The sequence below is a fragment of the Numenius arquata genome, chromosome Z (assembly GCF_964106895.1).
Source record: "Numenius arquata chromosome Z, bNumArq3.hap1.1, whole genome shotgun sequence".
NCBI lineage: Eukaryota > Metazoa > Chordata > Aves > Charadriiformes > Scolopacidae > Numenius > Numenius arquata.
The window spans coordinates 1,490,139-1,512,921 of NC_133616.1; the positions used below are offsets into that span (position 1 = coordinate 1,490,139).

Below are 22,783 nucleotides of genomic sequence, written 5' to 3' on the forward strand. Positions count from 1 at the left end.
GCTGTGATTTTTTTCAAAGAACCCCACTTTTTCCATCCAGCTCCCAGGTATCCGTCTCAGACGTGAGGCCGAGGGGTTGCAGATTTGCCGCCGCCTTCTGCTCCCCACCAGCGTTTCCCTTTCCTTCACCTACTTCGGGATTTTCCGAGCCCCTCGGTGATGTCTCAGCTCTCCCCCCGAGAACGTCTGCGCCTGGTGTCACCATGGGGATGGCTGAAGGTGGTCCACGCCGGCTGACGGCAGCCTGTGAGAGCATCTTGGGTGTGGATTCAGCCTTAGGTAGCAGCTTGGAGGGTGTCCTAGAGGAGCCTTGATGAGCTACAGCAGGAATTACACCATCAGCTCCGACTTTACAAGAAGCTTGATGCTTCCCAAGGGCTGGAAGGACCCAGAGGTGGCCTCGCCATCACCTCACCCCCATCCTTCCAGGTGTGAACGAGCCCTGCCATCGCCTTGCCTGATGTTCTCCGGGTTGCGCTGCGGGTTTTGGCAGAAGATATCAGAGCGAGTGAGCACGGACCGCAACCATGCCCAGAAGCTCTGGAGAAACGCTTGAAAAAGATCATTTAGACTGGAGAAATGTCAAGGAGGGACTCAAGCCCGATGTGCAGCGTCCCACCTAAGCTGGTTTTTAAGGAGGTGGCTGCGGAAAAGGGGTTGGTGAAAAGATGCTCCTGTAAAAAACTACTAAAGTTACTAAAAGATGAAACTCGTGGAGTGTGGATGCGAAAAAAAGCCACTTTGAGGCAAAATCTTACTGCAGCATCCGACACACCATGTCCCAAGCCACATGGCCGAGACTCCCATTGCTACCAGCGCAAAGTGGCCAGAGCACACCGGGACGGTCAATGCCGGTGGCTGCGTGACGTGGGGAGAGGAAGGACCACCCTTCGAAGCATTTGCAAACCTGCTGGGGAACCCTGGAGTGGGCAATGCTGCTTGGAGCTACATGACTATCGTTGTGCTTCTCCAGTTTCTGGCTGCCTCTTCATCGGGAATCACCAGTTCCCAAACAAGAGGGTGGACAAACAGCCAGACCAGTATACGGGATATCATGGAATCATGGAATGGTCTGGGTTGGAAGGGACCTTTCAGATCATCGAGTCCAACCGTCAACCTAACCCTGACAAAACCACCACTAACCCGTGTCCCATACGATGGTCCTCACTCCCTGAGAAGCGACACCACAAACCCTACGGCAAAATTTTGGCAGTAGCGGTCTCCAGCCCTAAATTGTGACATTATCAAGATCACAGGCAAGGGGAACAAGCAGATTATCCACCCTCTTTCAAGAATTAAAGAGCTTCTGCGAGCGACTGAACCTTTTCCCCAGACAGGAACACCTCAGCAGTCCACAAAGATGCTGAGCTACGGAGCCCTCAGCCTTTTGACCCGTGGATATTGCTCCGTTTTTAGGTCTCGAAGCAGAAAAAAAAGGGGGGGGGGAAGGAAAAAATATACGTTTTTTTTGGCTCTGTTTTTTTTTCTCCATCTGTTTATGGCAGTCCTCAGCTAAAGATCTTCTGTGGTACCATCAAGCTTCACAAGCCCATCACACATTGACAGATTTCTCATCCCATTTTTCTGGGAGTGCCCACAGCCGAGGTAGCCACGGGCTATAAATATTCCGGCGGTTGAGGAATTTATCAAAATCCAACGGAATTCTCACAGCCAAGCTCACCGCAAACAAACAGAGCATCAGCAAAACGTAACGGGGAAGATTTATGCTAAAAAAAAAAAAAAAAATCTCGTTTGAGTTTTGCAAGTTACGCAGTTCACACGTAAGGTGGAATTTGAAAAGCGATGCCTGCTTACTAATTAATTAGGAATCGTACTGCAATCACCCCCAAACGAAGGCTGGGAATGTCTCCAAGGCTCCTTAGGGCAACGACACCCCAAATTCAGTAGCTCAGGGGAGGTGAAGGAAAATTGAAGAAAAAAAAAAAAATACGACCCCCAAACCTCAGTGTTTATACGGAATAATTGAGTTTTTTTTTTAACCGGCCATAGGGGCAGCTCCTGTTCCCAGTCACCCTGCCGCAAAGCCGGGGGGAAAGAGAGATTTCACACACGATAAAGGGAGAGACAGGTTTGACCTTATGTTCCTATTTCCACAACGTCAATCTCCGCCAATGCAGTCGGGGAGCTATTCAAAAGCCGCGCTAAGCCTTCATTTTTCGAGGGAAAACGGAGGTGGTGATTTTATAGGGTCTAACAGCTGAGCTGGCTTTTCATCAGGAAAGATTTGCGCATTTTATTTTAAGTAGAGGTTTTGGGTTACAAATCTCTCAGAACTGGGCTGCTAACTGGAAAGCTCAGCCTTCCACGTAGACAAGATTTCCGCCCCCCTCCCCGAGAAGTATTTCATTAAAAAACTTAAGTAAATTGAATAACAAGGCATTTTTAAAGGAGCATTTTCACAAACACACTAGAGTTCCTAATGAAGCATCTGAATCCCTCCTTGACATCTGATTTCCTTTCCAGCCGTAGGAAATAATCTGAATTATTACTTCTGTTGCAGTGCCATTTTACTCAAAATATTTTATTCGGAGATTCACATATAATTACCCACCTAATAAAAGGAGCTATTAGGTTGTAAAGATCCTATCCTTTCCATGCTCTTTTAAAATTATGACCCACTCAAGCTTGAAATCAAAGGCAGAGCTGAATGGAATAATTCATCTGAAACTCTCTTATTGGGTTTTGCAGCCTCCTAACTGATAAATATGCAAATTAGCTGCCTTTTGGTGATTCAGCTGCATAAACAGGGATTAACGCTGAATGCAGCTTAAAATTTAGCAATAAAACGTATGCACATAAAAAAATTTAGGCGATTCAACCAGTTATGGTTGTCGATAAACACCGTAACGCCCAGCTAAAGCTCCAGGACAAGGAGAGGGAATCCCTGAAGATGGCTCAGGGTGTCCTGCTGCTCTCCGTGCTCCTTGCTTGCTGCTCCCATGGAATACTGCCCATCCCAACCAGGAATTGTTAGGGAAAAGCCTTCCTAATTAATTTATGGGTCGTTTACTCCGTGGTTCCTCCCCCCGAGGCTCGTGGGGGGAAGCACCCAGCGCCTGCCGCCCCTCCTCATTCTCTGCCCACCCTCATCCCGGGCGGAGGGCTCCTCCATCCCGGGGGGGATGCGGGGGAAACTTCAGCTCCGTTTCTCTCTCCGGTGGCCCTGGTGTCATCGCAGGGCGGTCCGGCACAAAGGCCACCCGTGGTTTATGACAGGTTTAAGTACGTAATGACGGCGTGTCAGAGAAAATTGCATATTATGTCCTCTTTTTCCAAGCGTACACCGGCTGGCTGGCAGCGGGCCACCAATGCAGACTTTTCTGTTCTTTTTTTTTTTTTTTCCTTACATTCCCGGTTTCTCTGTTTGCCATACACAAAACATGAACTACGGGAGGATTTACGAACACCTGCTAAAATGGCGGAATTTGACAGCAACCGGCTCATGTCGTCCCCCCACCCCGGCCCCAACTCGGGCGAGATGAGCCGCGGAGACGACCGAAGAAATGAGTAATTTGTCTCTTTCGTTTTTGTGCCGTTTGGGAGAACTTCCAGATTTTTGGTGTGGTGGGTGTGATTATTCGCTATGGGTGTTTTTGCAGTCAGGAATTAGGTATTTTAAAGGAAACCAAAACCCGAACGAGTGACCTACAACGCTGTCTCGTTAACGGCGCCGTCTATGTTGAAAAAACAAGACTTGCATGAGGTAAGACTAGACCTAGACAAAGAGCTACAAACCTCTACGGAGTAAAACATGAGTTAGTCAGGACAACTCGAGCTCTACGAAGACTAGTAGATCAAAACGAGCAAGCCCGGTGGCCTCGGCTGTGACATCGCGGTGACGACGTCCCGCGCCTTGCCACGCTTCCATCGCTTTAGATGCCAGAGCTACAGTTCTGGCACGTTTCCATCGATATTCTTTCCTTTTTCTTCATTTTATCATTCCTTTTAGGACCTTGCAGGGATCTTCCTTGCGCTGAAGGAGTGGTACCGGCAACAAGATGATTTTATGGGGTGGTGTACGTGGGTGGTAGGCGTGAAATCCTGGTTTGCTGCAATGCTCCGGGATAATTATCGCTTCATCAAGAGCTGTTAGAAGGCTGAGCCTGTGATAGCGTTGAGCTGCTTCATTAGCCCCTCCAAACTGGCCATCTGTTCGCTCAGATCATCCTGCTCGTAAACCTGCAAGTGAACAAACACACATGGATCAGCGGGATGGGAACTGAACCCCCCTGCACAGAGCCCAGGACATGGCAGGGACATCCCGGGGTCCCCCACTGGGACATCTTCCCTGCATGGTCCTCAGGGACCTGGGGCCTTCAAGGATGGACTGATGCTTAGAGGCTGGGTAGCTCCAGGCTCAACACATGAGCTGGAAACCAGCAATTAGTTGAACTTCTCAGCCCTTGCCGGTGGTTGGGAATTTCTACCATCAGCTTTAGTGGGTCCAGAGGAGTCCATGAAGATGCTGGGAGGGCTGGAGCCCCTCTGCTGTGAGGACAGGCTGAGAGAGTTGGGGGGGTTCAGCCTGGAGAAGAGAAGGCTCAAAGGAGACCTTAGAGCCCCTTCCAGTCCCTAAAGGGGCTCCAGGAAAGCTGGGGAGGGACTCTGGATCAGGGAGGGGAGCCATAGGACGAGGGGGAAGGGTTTGACACTGAAAGAGGGGAGATTGAGATGAGATCTGGGGAAGCAATCCTTTGCTGTGAGGGTGGTGAGAGCCTGGCCCAGGTTGCCCAGAGAAGCTGTGGCTGCCCCATCCCTGGAGGGGTTCAAGGCCAGGTTGGACAGGAGTCTTTAAGGTGCCTTCCAACCCAAACCATTCTGTGATTCTATGACTGCGAACAGTTTTCAGAGGCACCTAACCAGGCTGGAAGAACGTAATCCTCTCGGTCAACCAAGAATCTGCAACAAAACCTAAAACCATCAGCATTGCACTTATTGTTGGGAACCATAACCTCAAAAATTACCAAAGCAAGAGCAAAAGGAGGGATCCCCCGCTTTTAGACAGTGAGCGGGAGCTCAAACATTAGTTAGTTATAGAATTACAGAACTGTCTAGGTTGGAAGGGACCTTTAAGATCACCGAGTCCAACCATCAACCCAACACTGCCAAGTCCACCACGAAACCATGTCCCTCAGCACCACGTCTGCCCGGCTTGCGTTTTACCCAGTACGAGTTCTGAAAGTGCTGTATAAGCCCTGCAGTGCCCAAGTTGGGATGGAACAGGCAGCTTCAAAGAGCACCTGCAGAGTCAAGCTTGAAAAAAATCCCCCAAATTTTAACCTTTCTCCCCAGATTCTGACCACCTGAAGAGCTTGCTGCCTGTAACGGCCCTCACACTTGTGGAGCTGGAGCAGTGTCTCTCCGAAATTGTGCTGCTGGGATAAAATATGGTACTGAGAGCTGAAATCACACTTTATGTCATCATATGTCCTGTGTTAAATTACTCCTAACGCCAGCAATTTTACCATGGAGGGGGTTTTCCTTCCTGTTCCCATTCCAGTAGGAGATTCCATGTCTCTTACATCATCCTGGATACCCTTTTCCCAACAAAATGTGAGAATCCTTCTGCCACTATATGTAGAAGTGTATTTTTATGCTGTTGATAACGACAAATCTTTTGTTTCTCCCTTTAGCCAAGCTGAAGACATAAAAGGATTCACTAACAAGATGTTGGACAAATCGCTGCTATTTTTGCCTAGCGAAAAATTCTCTCATGCAAGTAGATGGAAAGAGGCGATATACAACATGTATTTAATATATTTCTCTTTTTCCTTATTCCTTTTCTTTTACACTGTTTCATCTTCTGGCTCACGTGAGACCCTCCTCTAAGACAAGTCTTAACAGGAGTGAAAAGATTATTCTAATTTCTCCACCTCTTCACTCATCTGCTGCTTCAGTGTTCTTTTTCTCACCATTATCTGGTATTACTATATAATTTTTCCTGCCGAAATTATTTTCTTCCCTTATCGCTCCTCTCACCCCTTCCTTCTCTTCTCCCAGTATCTCGGGGCGCTCAGGAGAGGTCGAGGAAATTGTCCCTTGGATAATATTAATGGAGAATCGAAGCACTTGCTTCTCCCCTCTATCACACACGCCAAAGTCCACTAAAGTCAACAGCAGAGTTTTACCGGCTGCCAAAACTTTTTAGGAGCTTTTTTAAAGAGGGTTCTTACGTTGGTGGCGTCCTCCGTCTGCTTGTGGCCCTCTTCCGCAACCTCCGGGGCCGTGGGGACCGAGACGGGCAGCAGAGGTGACCTGGCTTTCCCCGCCAAGCCAAGGGATGCTGTTTTCACCTGAGCCTTGGGGAGGTTGGGCCCTGGAAAGAGAAATAAAAGTCACCTTGAGAAGCCGGGGGGGAGAAAAACGGAGATTATCGTGAGATTTTGGGACCGTAGGTAAAACGCAGCTGGTTTTACCATTGCTGGGCGTGTTTTCAGTTGGAAACGTACAGTCCCCTTCCCAGACACTGGTTCTTCCTGGAGGAGCATCAGGAGGAGCAACACTTCCTAAGAACCCTTCAATTGTATTTCCTGGGCTCCGTTCCCCAAGGAGGACTCGCAGCCGCAGCAGGTTTGCAATTTTCTGTTGACGTTACTTTTCGATGGAGCACGCTCTTTGGCAAAACCCAAAAGTTTTCACAGAGAAACGTAAATTTTCCTGGGAAAAAAAAAACCACCTCCAAACCAGGTACTCCAGGAAGATAAGGAACACCTGGGTTCCGTGGCCTCTGCCTGGCAGGGAACTCTCAGTTTGATGTTGTTTTTGAGGGAGAAAGCGATACCGAAGAGCAGAGAGCAGTGGCCAAGCTGGGGGAATGCAGCTCATTTTCATCATTCTCCTCTATTTTTCTTCCCAACTCCCTCAAGTTGAAAGCAGCCCTCAGGTGGGTCACCCAACAAGCTAAAATAAATATTGTATTTCATTTTTTCTCCCCCCCAAAATAAGTTCTTTCTGACTTTTTATGCCAGCTTGGAATGAGTTAAAAAAAAAAAAGTATCAAAATACATTAATTTTTTCAACAGAAAGGGATTCCTCTTTTTAAGCAGCTCTGCGGAAACTCCTCCTGCCCCCTCCATGAAGCCCCAATACTGCTGCTCGGCAAAAGAGGTCTCAGCCTTTTAAAGATGCATCAACTGAGACGGTCTCGGCTCTCCTCCAGAGGAAATTTAAGGATTATTTGTCTCTTTTAATGATTTAAACCATCAAAGACTAAAACCTCTGTCCTGGCCAACCTGCCTCCGCTCAGCACAAGGTGCAAGACCCTGCTGGAGACACCAGGGCCACCAGCTGAACCGCAGGCACGCACCACGTTGATTTTCAGTGCGCTGGGAGAGTTCTAGAATTAAAGTTGCCATCCAAAGCCACACTGACATCGTGTGCCTCATGCATCATAGATTCAAGGCCAAAAATGGGCACATTTCAAGCTTGTTTGCTGCCAGCCAAATCCTGCTCCCCCTGAAGCTGCTGCTTAAGCATCCCTATGACCCAAACTCATCCCAGTGAGTGGCTCTAGCACTTCTTTCAGCCACCCAGCTCCCCAGAATGTCTTCTTCCCGCTTTCCATCTATTGACATTAAACCACTCGGATGCCTTCTTGTGCCCTAAGGCAAGGTTCATGTTCAGATCTTTACATATGCCACCTCCAGGCTGATGCTTGCTTGGCAGGGGGCATCACCTACCAGGGACTGTCAGATCCCCCTGGCCTCCCCACCAGTAACGGCAGATCCCCTCCGGCACAGGGGATGGCTTTGGAGTCTCACTTTGGGCAGGTTTCCATCTCCCGTGGGACTTGGGCACGATTTTTATTCTGCTCATTTGACTCCCGTTGAAATGAAGAAGACGAAACATAAATAAATGGCTTTTTCTTTTTCCTACATATTTCCTCCACTATGACCTTCAGCGAGTTCCCTGCCTTTCTTCTATTAAGAAAATGTGTACCATAATAAAGATAATAACAACAGCCATCTCTTTAGTAGCTGATTGTGCTCATTAAAAGGCATCGGCCTCAGTAAGTCAAGTTAAGATTGGCCAATGCATCAGAACTGGACCAGAAAAACAGGTTCTGAGACCCTCCAGCCATAAAATGTGCACAGAAGAAGGAGTATCCCAAAAACGAGCCATGGGGCAGGTTTGCACGAGGATGCTCGTAGCTCTGGAGCCGAGATGCAGGGACCAGGAGCGTGGGAGACGTCTCCATCCACGTGGGATGCACCCCGGCTCACTCCAGAATCGCCGTCTCGGCTCAGAAACCCACCCAGTTTCCACGCAAAACCAAACTTTTTATGAATCTGAAGTTTAAAGACTTACTTGTTTTCCTCATCACTAGATTCCCACCTGATTACCTGCCTTTTCTTATGGATCATGAACGTATCAAGGAAGCGATGCTCCTGAGCCCGGAGCGTCACCTCCAGTGGAGGAAGGCAGGCGGCTGCCAGCACTTCATTTAATTCCATTTTCCAGTACTTCAAATAATTGTGTTTACGTTTTTAGTCAGTTTAAGGCAGAAAAAACACGACGGAGCAGAAGAGAGAACAAAATCCCTCCCGAAAACCAGTCGCCAACAGCCTGGTCATTAAAAGTGAGTTCCAGTAGAGAGCTACGAGACGGGGCCGGGGAGGGAGGGACTCACGGACATCCTTTACGGCTGAGAATCGCAGATAACGCCCATTTAGCTGAAGACACGAACATGTGAAAGCTCAATACGAGCTAAAAAAGATCGCCACCAAGATGCTCTCGCTCTCCCAGCTCCAGTTTAATAGCTGAAAGTCTTAACAGCTGGGCCTTCAAGCCTCCCTGTATCTCAAAGCAAGAGCAGAAGATAGAGCCCCCCCCACAGATTCATAGATTCATAGATTGGTCCAGGCCGGAAGGGACCTCCAAAGGTCATCTAGTCCGACCTCCCCGCAGTCAGCAGGGACACCCCCAACTAGACCAGGTTGCCCAGGGCCTCGTCGAGCTTCACCTTGAATATCTCAAGGGAAGGGGCCTCAACCACCTCCCTGGGCAACCTGTTCCAGTGTTCCACCACCCTCATGGTAAAGAACTTTTTCCTAATATCCAATCTAAATCTCCCCTTCTCCAACTTAAAGCCATTGCCCCTCGTCCTGTCACTGCAGGCCTTTGTAAACAGACCCTCCCCGGCCTTCCTGTAGCCCCCCTCAGGTACTGGAAGGCCGCTATGAGGTCTCCCCGGAGCCTCCTTTTCTCCAAGCTGAACAACCCCAGCTCCCTCAGCCTGTCCTCACAGGAGAGGTGCTCCAGCCCCCTGATCATTTTGGTGGCCCTCCTCTGGACCCGCTCCATCAGGTCCACGTCCTTTCTACATTGAGGGCTCCAGACCCGCACACAGTGCTCCAGGTGAGGTCTCACCAGAGCGAAGTGGCAGAATCACCTCTCTGGATCTGCTGGCAACACTTCTTTTGATGCAGCCCAGGATGTGACTGGCCTTTTGGGCTGCGAGAGATTCAGTCTTCTCAGAGCCGCACATTCCAATCAGGTTTTTAAAAAAGGAAAGGGTTTTTTCACTTCCATTCCTTAATTAAAAAAAAAAAAAAAAAAGCTTATTTCCAAAGAAGTAGGGCGGGGAACACGCACACACCGACACTCCACACGCGCACCCAGCAGCTACACGCTGAGAAACGCCCGACTCCAAAAAATGAAGCGAAGAAGGCAGCATCGGGGGAAAATTAACTCCAAGCTAAAATTAACTCCAATCATTTTTTTTTTCCCCCCAGTTTGAAAACACCTGCGGCGCCCGGCAAAGAAGAAAAACGCAGCTGTGGCCCCTGCAGCCTGGGGCATTGCTTTTATTCTAGTTTTATCCCATTCCTGTCCCAGGGAATCTGGATTGAGTCCTGGGATAGCACTGTGATGGGAAGACTAAATAATAAGAACATATAACAAGATAGAGCCACCGCGGAAAATTGCATCCATGCTGTTTATTGGGGAGCTAATGGACCCAAATAGGCTTTTTTTTTTTTTTTTAAACAAGTGACTTCATCTTGTTTGATTGTCACGGGCTGGCGGGGAAGTAAATATTTCCTGCGGTGGTGAGGAGCTCGTGTGAAACGTGGAGTAAGTTGCTCTTGTAATCCCCGAAATCCCGTGGTAAAAATCATGCTTCTCATATGTAACTCGTTAATTGCGGTAATTGGACTTAAAGACCCCCATTTTCTGCACAAAGACAGATGTTGCCTCCTGGATATTGTTAATGAGAAGCCCTAACGACGTTTAGCAAGTGCAGTTTGTGCATCTTTTTGCCCTTTAGCTCACGGAAGCAACAGGCGAATCGTTAACGCCGAGAACTATAATGAAGCCCAGAAAATTTCCCTTACACGCAGCTGCACGTTTCAAGTTCTTCTGCAACTTTGACAGCAGTGACTCTTTTCCAAGGCAACTCCTGTAACATGTAATTAGTACAAGAGTTGAGTCCTCTTCCCTCAAAGGACGTTAAAAAGACCAAGGAGGATCCTGGACGCAGAAGGCTGACGTGCTAAGTAAACTCACTTATGCAAATGAGCAGCTAATTAAATTAAAATCACTTTGGTTTCTAATGTTCTCCATCCCAGCAGGAGTCTCACCAGTGAAGAAGAGCAAACCTTGGCGCTGAGGCGGCAAGAGGCAGAAGATGACAATACCGGTCAGGTGTGACTCCGAGCAGCCCCAGCACGGATTCACTCTTTAGAAGTCTCATTTTCTCCATAGGGTTATTAAGCGCTTCCCTGACTCATTAGTTAAATAACATTTGGCTACCAGCTGCAAATCCCAACTACCATGGCCTCTCTGAGGCCCACACCAACCGAGCTCACTGTAGGACCATCCTTGGTGCTTCAGGAGCACCGCACATCAGTGTGATCCATCATCAAACCAAAACCAAGCAGTTTCTAACTCCACCTGCATTTTTGCATATCAGGCCATACTTCATCATCATGGACACCAAGTCAAACCAGTAGAACATCCATCCTGGTGACAGCAATACTTGGGGAGAGCTACTTGGTGTTATTTTATTTGGAGCTATGTGAAATGGGACATGAGGTGATGTACTCAGGTGATAACAACTCACCATCTCTGCTGAGGAAAGGCTGAGAGACCTGGGGCTGTTCAGCCTGGAGAAGAGCAGACTGAGAGGGGACCTCATCAATGCTGAGCAATATCTAAAAGGCAAGTGGCAAGAGGATGGGGCCAGACTCTTATCAGTGGTGCCCAGTGTCGGGACAAGGGGCAATGGGCACAAACTTGAATGTAAGAAGTTCCATCTAAACATGAGGAGGAACTTCACTTTGAGGGTGGCAGAGGGTGGGAGAGGCTGCCCAGAGAGGTGGTGGAGTCTCCTTCTCTGGAGACATTCCAAACCTGCCTGGACACGTTCCTGTGCAACGTGCTCTGGGTGACCCTGCTCTGGATCATCTTCCAAACCCTGCCAGTCTGTGATTCTGTGTAATTCATTTTAGGGAGAGGGATTTGGTTTTCTGCTGGAAACTCAGAAAGTGTCAAAAATGCTATGTCCACACTCAATGGATCTGGGGTCTGTGTCAAACTTGAAGATCAAAAATTCTTGTGTGGTTCATGTGTTAGGGGCATTCTGGGTGATGATGCAAAACAGTGACATGGAAAAAAAGAGGTAATGTGGAGAAAAAGGACATAAATTCCAAAATCATAAGGAGCTGATTTATGGAGAGAAATCATGCTCAATGGAGAATACTGGAGTAGAAGGCGGCTACCAGTGGAGTTCCTCAAGATCTGGGCCATCTTGTCTAGACCGTGTTTTTGCCAAGAAAGGCTGGACCAGATGATCCTTAAAGTCCCTTCCAACCTGGTGTTCCATGATTCTGTGACTCTAAGATCTGGATCTAGGACCGATTCCTAGTATTTTGGTACATACAATAGGTGTGGGATTATGAAATCTAGTACTAGCAAAAGCTTGGAAGTATGGCTGGAGAAACATTGGAAGTATGGCTGGAGAAACATGACAGGAACCGCAGGGACTTTTCTGCATATCTGCTGCTCATGCAAACTTTCAGACTTCCACAGCACATCCCTCCATCCGAATTTCACATTGCTTCAGCTGTTTAAAAATCAAGGACGAGTCTCTGCTGGTTCTTTCATCTCCCTCCATCACCTCTGGAAAAAAGCACCTTCCAAAGTTTGCAGAGAGGTCGGATGAATTGTCTTTCAGAAGATCTTCTCTCTCCTTTGGCTGCACAGAGAGTTATGTGACTGGCACAGAGCAGACACCTATTCATCAGAAGCCTAAAATTAGCTAGGAATGAGTCATCTCTGAGAAGAAGGAACAGGAAGTTTTGCCATAAATTCTGCTGGGTCCGACAGAGGGAAACAAGAGATGAAAAAAGCCTGGATGCTTCTGATTTCAAGCCTACAAGTGGGTATGTGCCTCAGAGAAGTCGATGACCATCTCCAGGTGTATGAGGGAAGCAATTTTTGGCAGAAACAAGGCAAATGACAATGTTGTTTTACAAAACGCTGAGAAGATCCCATCTGGAAAGCTCTGTACAAGTCTGAGGACTTGCACGCAGGAAAAAATGAACCCTACAAAGTGTTGAGGGGGGGTTTCTAACTGCCGGTGACAAAGAGGAAGAGTCTAGATGATAATCTACAGATGGAACAGAAGACGTGAGGGAGTCAGCACTGCCTACGAATCCTGTGCTTCTCAGAAAGATTGGAGTAATTGGGTTTCACGAGGGGGTAACGCAAAACTCAAAGGCAACAAAAGTCCTTCCATTAACCCCAGCGAGATGTGGATCAAGCTCGCAATGCCAAGGTGTTCTTCATGGAGATCACCAACAGCTGGGCTGAGGAAGGATGTATCTAGGCTAAAACACCAGATACAGGACATACAGCATTTTAAAAATATTTATTTTCCTAATATTCTGCTCTCCATAAACACATACAACCATCATCAAACAGCAGAGAGGACACTGGACAACCTCTGAAAAGAGGAGTGTGCAGTAAAATGCATTGTGTTGTACATGGGGAACTGGTCCCAGTTGTTCTGGCTGCTCTTTTGAGTCTCTTCAGTCCAGAGTTGGACAAAATGCTCTATTCAATACTCAATTAATCTAAAGCTGATTTTTGTTGTTGGTTTCGGATTTTCAACAAAGTGAAAAATATTTGGCATCAGGCAAGGTCTTTATAGACACGTCTCATAGAACTAAATTGGAAACTTAAATAAAAGATTTCCAAACTGGGGATACAGATATATTCTTATATCCAACAGCCCAACAGACAGGACATACATTAAGGACGAGAAGATGAAGATCTGCAGTTGAAGATCACCTGGTCCAAGGAGGCGGCTGAAAATGGATCTGTCTACTGGGGTCCAAACAAGCCTTTGTTTCCATAAGAACTGAATGATTCTTGGAGGATGAAGAGCACCAAGATGAATCCTGTATAATGAGACTACAGAAGTCAAAATAAGCTGCAGAAACCAGAAGGCAACCACAGCTTTTTCTAACCAAGAGGGCAAAAGACAAAAACTACCCGTGTCATTAAGTCATGCAGACCTGCCGGCACGGAGGAATCTGCAAGGATGCTCCCACCGAGATATGTCAGAGCTCACAGAACTGAAAGCGACCAATCTGGAAAATTAAAATTATTGAAGAATTTCATCCATCCCAGATGCTTCTAACAGTAAAGAGACACCTGAACTTCAGGGGTGGGGAAGAAGGGCTGTATAGCAACGCAAAGCCAGGTGTCTTCCCACATTAAGTAATCAAAGCTGGTAGGATATGCTGCTTACCTTGCAATACGAAGAGGTAATTTTCTCATAAAAGTACAACAGAAAAATCACAAAAGGATCAAATGCCACTTCCAGGTTATTTGACATTCCCCCCAGTAAAAACAGTGTCAGTTTAAATGACTTAAAAGTTGAAACATAAAGGTGAGAGTAAGACGTATCAGTGAGCTCGCTTGCATCTCCGTGGCAGGATGCTCCTGTTTAAGTAAGACAGTGCCTCTCAGGGGAGCAGAATAAGTAACTATATGAAAAATATTAGTTGAAGACTCAGCTGTTTTACATTACAGGTGGGAAAAATATTTTTCACGGTGAAATTGAGTTTCTAAAAATGACTTTTGAGGTGATAATCAAGGGAGGCCTGGCTCATTCCGCAAGGGAAATTGTTCTAAAAAGAGGCAAAGTTTAATTTAGATATAATTCATAGTAGGAGAAATAAAGTAAAAAGAGAAATAAAACACGAAAGAGAAAGAAAGAGGTCATTTAATCACTCTCCAGAATACGGTACCAAGCAAGTACTGAGACTGCCTGTCGGGGAGGCTTTTGAAATACCACTGATGCACTTCGCACATTTCTACGTGCTACGGTTTCAGAACAGGCACAGAAACAGTGAGTTTGGGAAGGACACTTCAAGACAAAAACTCAGCCTCCTCAACTACACGGAAACATGAGAGATTTGTCCTCTGTCTTCTCGGCTGCTCTTTTTTTTTTTTTTTTTTTTTTTCCATCTATTTGCTGGAAATTCTGTGTGGGATAAATAAGTGCTAGGGCAAAAGCGACTCGTTGGCTGCAGCATTTCAATGGTAGCAAACACAATCCCAAATGAATATGGAGAAATTGTACACGCAGTGGAAAAAGTTGTGTTTGTCTGCTTATGAAATATAGGAAGAGAAATGGCCCATCATTAAATCTTTCTATGCATTTAGAGTATAATTATTAGTACATAATTTAATGATCTGACTGATGCCTTGTATTGGAATAGATCGTTTCTATCAAAAGGGAATGAGGTCATTTATCCAGACCCACACCTAAATCCACACTTCACTTTACACCTTCCCGTAGCCCCGTTGATTTTAATGAGACAACTCCTGTGTCTCAAGTGTTAATTAAACTTTACTGGACAGGTAAAAGCTTATGAAATAAAAGAATAACTTTCATCTGAATCTGGGAGTTACTAGTGCAAAAAGCTATGATTTCAGAAGAAAAGGTTCAAGAATGAATCATTCCCATATTTTCAGTGAATTTACAGACCTTGCTTACTGCAGACTACGATGAAGAGAAGTCCATAATCTCATTTACACTCATTAAAATCAGAAAAAAAACACCCTACCCCAGAGATATTTTTATACCCTATTAACAAAAGAGTTCCTAGGTGCCTTCATATTCAATGACTGAGTTCAAATTAGAAGCAATAGGTTTTCATTTGGGTTTTATATTGGCACTGGGATTTTTTTTATTGAGAGTGGTGAACTTACAAAACAACAACAACAACAAAAAAGGGACCCAGAATTTGGTTGTATAGCTAATTAATTAGAGCTAATTGATTGTTCGGATTAAATGTGCTCACAAATTAACTCCCCACTTTGCACGGGAGGGGATTAAACGCTCTAAAAAAACGGAGAGCAATTAAATGTGTAAATCTAGCACCAGAGAGTTCTAAGGTCACGTCTCCAAAATTTGCCTGATTTGCAGGCAAAAGTTTTATTCTTGGAATTTCTACCTCTAAAACCTCCAGCTGAGATCTGATATTCAAGACACTGGTGTAACGGGGATTTCGCCAATGCTCCTCTGAGGAGCAGTCTATTTTCAGCAGAATTGAAAAAGTCTTTCTATATTCACTCTTCTAAGGATCTCTGTAATTTCAGCATCTACTGAGGCCCCGAAGCCTCGCTATTTGAGATTATTATGGCCCAGGATTCACTGCTTAATACCAATATACCCTTTTTTTCCTCTTGATTTCATCCCTTATTTATTTGACCGCTAGCTCACGGTTTTAAACTCTAGCTTTGCAAACCTCCGCTCTTATCTTTTTTTTCTGGTTCTTTTCTTACAAATAGCTATATATATATATAAAAACGGCAGAAAAACCTCCTCAGGGAGCTCATTTTCTTATCAGGCTTTCTTATCCCATTTGGTAATGAAAATAGCGTGGGGGTCAGCCTGGATGTGGGAAGGATTTGTACTGATGTCCAGGCAATATCCTGCTTTTTACACATGGATGTTTACCACCGGATGTCTTCACCTTGCTCTTCACTTTCACTCCCCAAACATTGAAAATACGTGGTGGTGTTTTGTTTTGTTTTTTTTTTTTTTTTTCCCAAAGAGGTAAAGAAATAAACCTGGAGCGGTTCCTCTGCAGCCCAACCCCTTTCCCTGCGCTCCCAGCCCATCGGCAGTTCGGGGCATCGCCTCCAGCTCAGCAGGAGGAAGGAAAACCAAGCTCAATTTTGCTGTACAATAAAGCAGTTTGTAGCTCTGGGGCATCACTGAATGATTCCAGGAAGAGCCAGAAGACGACAATTTGGATTTCCAACTACACTTTTTTTTTGGTGGAGTAGCAATAGAAAAAAAATGCAGCATTTTTACAATCTCACAAAAAGATATAGGAGCCTGAAAAAGCTGAAGTTTTAGAACTGTGACACAATATAAAAACCACCACTTCGCAGGCGGCATTTTTTTTTATCACCCCACACTTGCTTCTGCAGAAGAAAAATGACCTCCTAATTCAGGTTCATTTAAAGTGCAGCTGATCATCAAGACCTAAAAGGAATTTTCATTTGTGAGGGTAAAAAAAAAAAAAAAATACCTATCCTGTCCATTTGTGCAATTTATGTCAGATCTATAATGCAATAAGCTCAACACTCCATCAAACACTTTCTATTTAACCTGAAAGGGGATTAAGTCAAATCACTTATATTCTATGTGTATGATTTGCAAAGAGAAGCAAGAGCAGCCACAGTGGGGATTGGAAATACCGTGGAGTCATTCTCACGCCTTCAGAATAAGTATTAGGAACCTCCGGTGCTCCATCACAACGCAGTGATGAAAAGGTGAGATCTCCCATAAAATATCAACGGGAAGGGCTTGACGTGAAGGGTTCAGATTTACTGGGCTCAAGCAAAAAAAAAAAAAAAAAGGAAGAAAAATGGCAGATTTTAGCTCTGGATTAGGCTGATGTCATGACCCCAAACCAGGAGCACAGCCTTTTAAATATTTATCCACATCCTCATGGCAAAATTCCCCCCCAACTGAATAACGATCTCTGTACGTCTTTTTGATGAACCACATGATGGAGTTTAACAGCTAATTATAATGCCACTACAGAGATATACGGAACAGATAAAATATTAGAGGAGACCCCTCCTTTAGCATCGGGTCAATCAAAGCCAAGAAAAAGCTCATCTATTCTCTGGGCGAGATCCAAAAATTAATTCTGATACTAGTAACGCATGAGGGCCAGTGTTAGACATCGGCGGCAGAACTATCATCTAGATATACAAATACATCTAGAGCTTCAGCCTGCGGTTGGCTGTGGGGCTGGCTGAGGACCAGAGGACACCCCTGCCTGGCATTTCCACCCAAGCTTCTCTATAAAAGGAGATATAAAACTCATGGGGCTGGAGGGAGGAGAGTCTGCAAACCAGCAACGATGGGATTTCAGGGGAAGTCTCTGCTGAACTTGAGGTTCTTGCTTTTTGAAGTCTTTGCTGGAAAGCTCTGGCTCAATCTCTGCAGTTCTCTGCTGCTTTTCTCCCCTTCTGAATTCCGTGGGATCATTCCTTTAGTCACGTGTTGTCTGGAGGGATGACACACCTGACTGACATGCTTCTAAAAAACAGGACAGCAAGGCAAAGAGGAGTTTGATGGGTTTAAGTGGTGATGAGTCCCTTACTTACTGCCCTATTACTTTATTACTTTACACCAGCAGAAGCAGGGAGGTGATTGTGCCCCTGTACTCAGCACTGGTGAGGCCACACCTGGAGTATTGTGTCCAGTTTTGGGCACCTCAATCCAAGAGAGATATCGAGGTGCTGGAGCGAGTGCAGAGGAGGGCAATGAAGCTGGTGAAGGGCCTGGAGAATAAATCTTATGAAGAGTGATTGAGGGAGCTGGGACTGTTTAGTTTGAGGAAGAGGAGACTGAGGGGAGACCTCATCACTCCCTACAACTACTTGAAAGGACACTGTAGAGAGGTTGGTGCTGGTCTCTTCTCACAGGTAACTAATGACAGAACGAGAGGGAATGGCTTCAAGCTCCAGCAGGGTAGGTTTAGACTGAACATCAGGAAAGAATTTTTCACAGAAAGAGTGGTCGGGCATTGGAACAGGCTGCCCAGGGAGGGGGTTGAGTCACCATCCCTGGATGTGTTTAAGAGCCGTTTAGATGTGGTGTTGGGGGATATGATATAGGGGAGAACTTTGTAGTGTAGGGTAGATGGTTGGACTCGATGATCCCAAGGGTCTCTTCCAACCTGGATGATTCTATGACTCTATAATTCTATTCCACAGGACATGTCGAAAATGCCTTAAGTCTAAGAAAAATATAATGAAAAATCAATTAATTCTATCTATCAGGTTATGGAAACAGATACCGCAATGTGGGAATTTGCTAAGAGCCTTTTAAACCTGAGATGTCCCTGAGTGGGGTATAATTAGCAGATGTGGTCCATAAGACGTAGTGTCTCCGCAGAGAGCTTGGCCACCCTTTGCTCTGCCAGCGGGGACGAGGGATGAGTGACTGCCGGGACACGTCGGTCCTCTTCTCTAGGAGGTTTTCTTCAAATAGACGAATACATCACAAGCTTTGTAAAGTCACAAAAGTCTTCAAAATTTCCCTTTGGTGGATATCTAACTATGGCTGAAACATCATGCTAATGGGTAGTATTAAATACTCAGAATTTCTAGTGAAATGAAGTGCCCTTTCTTGATATCTCTTTTTCAATGCTTTCTCTCTCCCTCTTTTAAGTGAAAACGAGAGAAATCTGGGTTCCAGGAGTGGGTACTAAAAGAGCAGCCCAGTTCATGTGCAGGACCAGGATCTGCACGCCCCACTGCCCAGTTAACACTTAGAAAGGAAACCTTTCTACAAGAACTTGGTAAAGGAGACACCATCAGTCTGGTTAACGACTCCGAGGACAAGTACATTGAGAAAAGCCAGAGAAACAATACACAGAGAGAAACAAATAGCCCCCAACACCACAAAATAGCCAGAGGCAGATCAGAAATGAAGTTATACACAATTCTATCAAGTAAAAATGGTGGTTTCAGTATATCAGTGAATACAAGAGTTTGAGTGCCATATATAACCCAGCAACTCGCTTTCATCTATGTGACAGAGTCCAGAAAAACAGGTTTGTTTATACTGCTTTCGCATTTGCTTTATTTATTTCCATTGCTTTATGGCAGATTAGCGCCATAAACTTTCAGTTCTCAGTTTTGCCTAATAACAAAGTCCCGCACGCTGTTTGTAGGCAACACTGCATCTGCCTACATAAGAGCATTTACCCAAAAAAAGGGCAATTTTGTTTTTCGGGATGATGGGATTCTTGTTGAAGATTAGTAACACGCCTCAACTTCCTCTCTCTTTACCTCAACCCCCAATTATAATGGTTAAAATGTAAACTTTTGATTGACTTAGGGAATAAATAGTCCTTTCGAGGTAACCAGGGTTACTCACCAAAGTAAGACAAGGAGAACTGCATCCCCAGAAAGTACAACGCAGCACTACGTAAAGATGAATGGACTCTGTTATATATAAAAAATAATTCAGCCGCGCTATTTGGCCAAAGCAGTTCTCCCAACAAACAAGGATTTATCTACTTCTGTCTGCTGTCAGAAACTGGATTACTTGCTGATGGATAGCAGGTGCTTCCAGTAAAAACGCGGAGCTGTTTCGGTAGCCGGCTTGTTGCAAACACCGACCCAACATATGCTGTACGGCGAGAAAGCTACGCTGGGAAAGCAGTACTGGAAGAGAAAAGAGCTGAAATCTCAGAGGTTGTCCGAGCCAAACTGGAGATTATCCGAGCTCAAGGAGCGGGGCGAACCGTTTAAAATCAGTCTGCAAACTCTTGGTTTTTATTCCTGAATAGCTCCAGCAGCGAGGCTTACCGAGGCAAATAGCGTTACTCAAATTATACCAGTTCACGCAAAGAGCCATTTTAGCAGCAGCCCTACTTTACGAACAAATGTTTCGCTACGTTTAATCTAACCCTGAAACCAGCCCACGGCTTCATTCAACACTGACACCATTCTACAGCCTTTTTTTGTTTGGCGGTGGGGTTTTTTGGTGGTTTTTTTGGTGGTTTTTTTTTTTTGTTTGTTTGTTTGTTTTTTTAATAATAATTTTCTCTCTGTTCCTTGCGGGCTCGCTATTTAATTTTGAAGCAGGTTGCCCACTGGAGTGGATTGCAGTCCGTTCTTTTCCAGCATACATAAACAGCCCTTTCATTATCGAAAAGGCAAGCCTGGAAACAAGTGTCAAGCATTTGGCACGGGTTCAAGCCACCGTAGCATAACAGGAGACTGGAAACAAAGCCGAGTGATTAATTTGGCATCTCATTTAATTCGTTGTTGTCACTTACTTGTTAACTCTGACTTTAAGCTATTGCCTCGTCCTGACTTTTTATTCCAGATTGTCAGAATGAGCTATTGGATTATTACCATAAAATTGTATATATTCACTTTCCATTCTGTGAGCACTTAGAGATAGTTCTTAAAGGCAGGGGACGCTCTTGTCCTCTCTGATTTTCTCACGAATGGGATGGCAGTGATTCAGATGAGTGGTACCGGAGGATTTTCCCCCCGTCGCTCTTACCTGTTTGGGACAGAAGTGGCGTGTAAGGGACTTTCGGTTCTATTGCACTCATGGGCGGAGGTAGCAAGGGGTTGGCAAAGCTGCGGAGCGGGTGCGTGGGGCGGACGCAGGCGGTGGGGATGGTTCTGCTGGGGGCGTCCTCGGTGGTGGAGTGCTCGGGCTGCGTCTGCGGGAGCAAGGAGGGCTGCTGCGGTGCCGGTCCTTCGTTTACAGCTGCAAGAAAATAAGCCAAAAAAAAAAAAAAAAAGGGAAAAAAAGAAAAAACAACTGTTATTGATGTATTTTTTTATGTCCCATTTCCTACTTTTACGGTCGTTCTCAGCAGAAGGGACAGCAATAGCCTCCACCCTCCAAGAAGGTGCAGGAAATGGGTAAACAGTTCCATCAAAAGTTATTGGCAGAAGAATTAAAAACCAGATGTTCCTCAGAGTGGCCACGTACGATCTGAAGCTCAAAACATCTTCCTTTAAAAAAAAAAACACCTAAGAAAGCAAGCATGGTATTTTTATCTCCTCTCTACCTTTCCTCTCTCTGTGCTTTTAAATTTTAAAAATCAATAAATACATCACGTGGAGGTTGGAAGAAGCTACAAGTATGTTCAGCATAACGATACTGTTCCAGTCACAGTGGAAAAAAGCTGGAGACAAAGAAAGGACTTGATTAATTTCCACATAACCAATCACCAATATTGTTCTTCCGGGAGACAGCTGTAACATTCAGTGTGCCAAAGCAGTAGGTTGCTATTTTATTAGCCTATATTCAATTTTTCAGAGATTTACATGTTCCACGTCAACCTTCTAACACACAAGATGGCTTCCCTCTGTTCTGAGGTGGTTCTTCAAAGAAGCTTCTGGTATCATCCTCTGTCATGGACTTCCCATGGCAGAAAACAGAAGCAAACGCAGTATTAAGGAAAATAATAGGATGAAACAAAGAGAAAAGCCCTTTATTTCTACAGCCCTCTAGAAAGCCATGTTGTACCCAATTATAAATGACCATATGATGATGATTGTACAGGAGTTTTCAGGGTATGGTCCACAGTGTGGTCCAATGTCACCAGGAGAATGCAGATAAAGGTTCTCTTGAAACTTATCAGACGGAAAACCTTCTAACCCTGTAGACTAAAATCAGAGTTTCTTCTGTGCCGTGAAGAAGATGCTGCAGAAGGAGAGGGAGAGACGACAACGAGAGGCGGGATGTGCCCTCACACATCCCGGTGGCACGGCCCAGATTTACGGCGCTGCTCTTCACCCAACAACCGACTCTTGGTCACGCAGAGAAACCCGCTGCTGGTCCTTACACTGGGAAACCACTCTGTCCCGCGTTATTCAGACTTTTAGAAGTTTAAGAAAATAAACAAAGACAGAAAAAAAAGAATTGCAAAGAAAACAGATTGTTCTTGTAAGGGAACAGTAATTGGAATAAAGAAATCTTTACAATCTCTTCCCGACCGCTACGCCTACCCTGACGAGCTGAACTAGTCAAGAACTAATTACGAGGAGGACTGGTAAGTGTGAGTCTGCCGTGGTGCTTTATGGGTGACAGCAAGAAGTTAAGTTTCCCCACGCCCCCAAAAAAGAGCCTGCCACTTCTATTTCCTTCCTATTGCAATATAAGCATAAGAGAACTGGGTGGAAAACACCATCTCCTATCTTCTCTTCCAACTCCTGAATTACGCATGCTGTTGAGGCTTCCTTGGAGCTCAGGCTGGTGGCCTCTCCTGTCCCCTCTCCCACCTCCTGCCCCACCGCCCCGAGGAGCAGCACTGGAGAACGTTCTCCCTTTGGCGACAGCACCCCCAAAGCCATTATTCACAAGCTGAAGAGCAGAAGCAAGAAAAATGGTTTGTGAAGAGCCTGATCACAACAAGAAATTTCTTTAATTTGAGCGTGTTGGTGTTGTCCAGCGTCTCCACGGTATCTACACCAGCCAGGATGGCTCACAGCACAACGGTTAGTCTCGCAGCTCCTGGCAGGAAAGCTCAACCTTGGAAAAGCTCAACCTTTTACAGAAGAAAACAACCTTCCTGACACGTAGATATGAGAATTAGTTATTACACCAGGACCCAAAATGCTCCAGAGGATCTGGTTTCTCTCAAAGCTCGCTGCAACAACCAGAACTCGCTGCGCAAATAACATGCAATTACACAGCCCAGGCAAATCTCAAGGCATTTTATAATAATTAATGTCAAAGTAT

The 22,783-nt window shown here is 45.5% G+C and overlaps 1 protein-coding gene across 1 annotated transcript in view; it reads right to left on the reverse strand.

Moving 5' to 3' along the window:
- Positions 1–4,110: 4,110 nt before the first annotated feature.
- Positions 4,111–22,783, reverse strand: part of LOC141476887 (netrin receptor DCC) — a 579,965-nt gene continuing 561,292 nt past the window's right edge. The window contains exons 27-29 of the mRNA XM_074165768.1: positions 20,588–20,800; positions 6,195–6,337; positions 4,111–4,200 (exon numbers count right to left, since the gene is read on the reverse strand). Of these exons, the coding sequence (XP_074021869.1) occupies positions 4,111–4,200; positions 6,195–6,337; positions 20,588–20,800 (446 nt within the window). The remainder of the gene's footprint in view (positions 4,201–6,194; positions 6,338–20,587; positions 20,801–22,783) is intronic.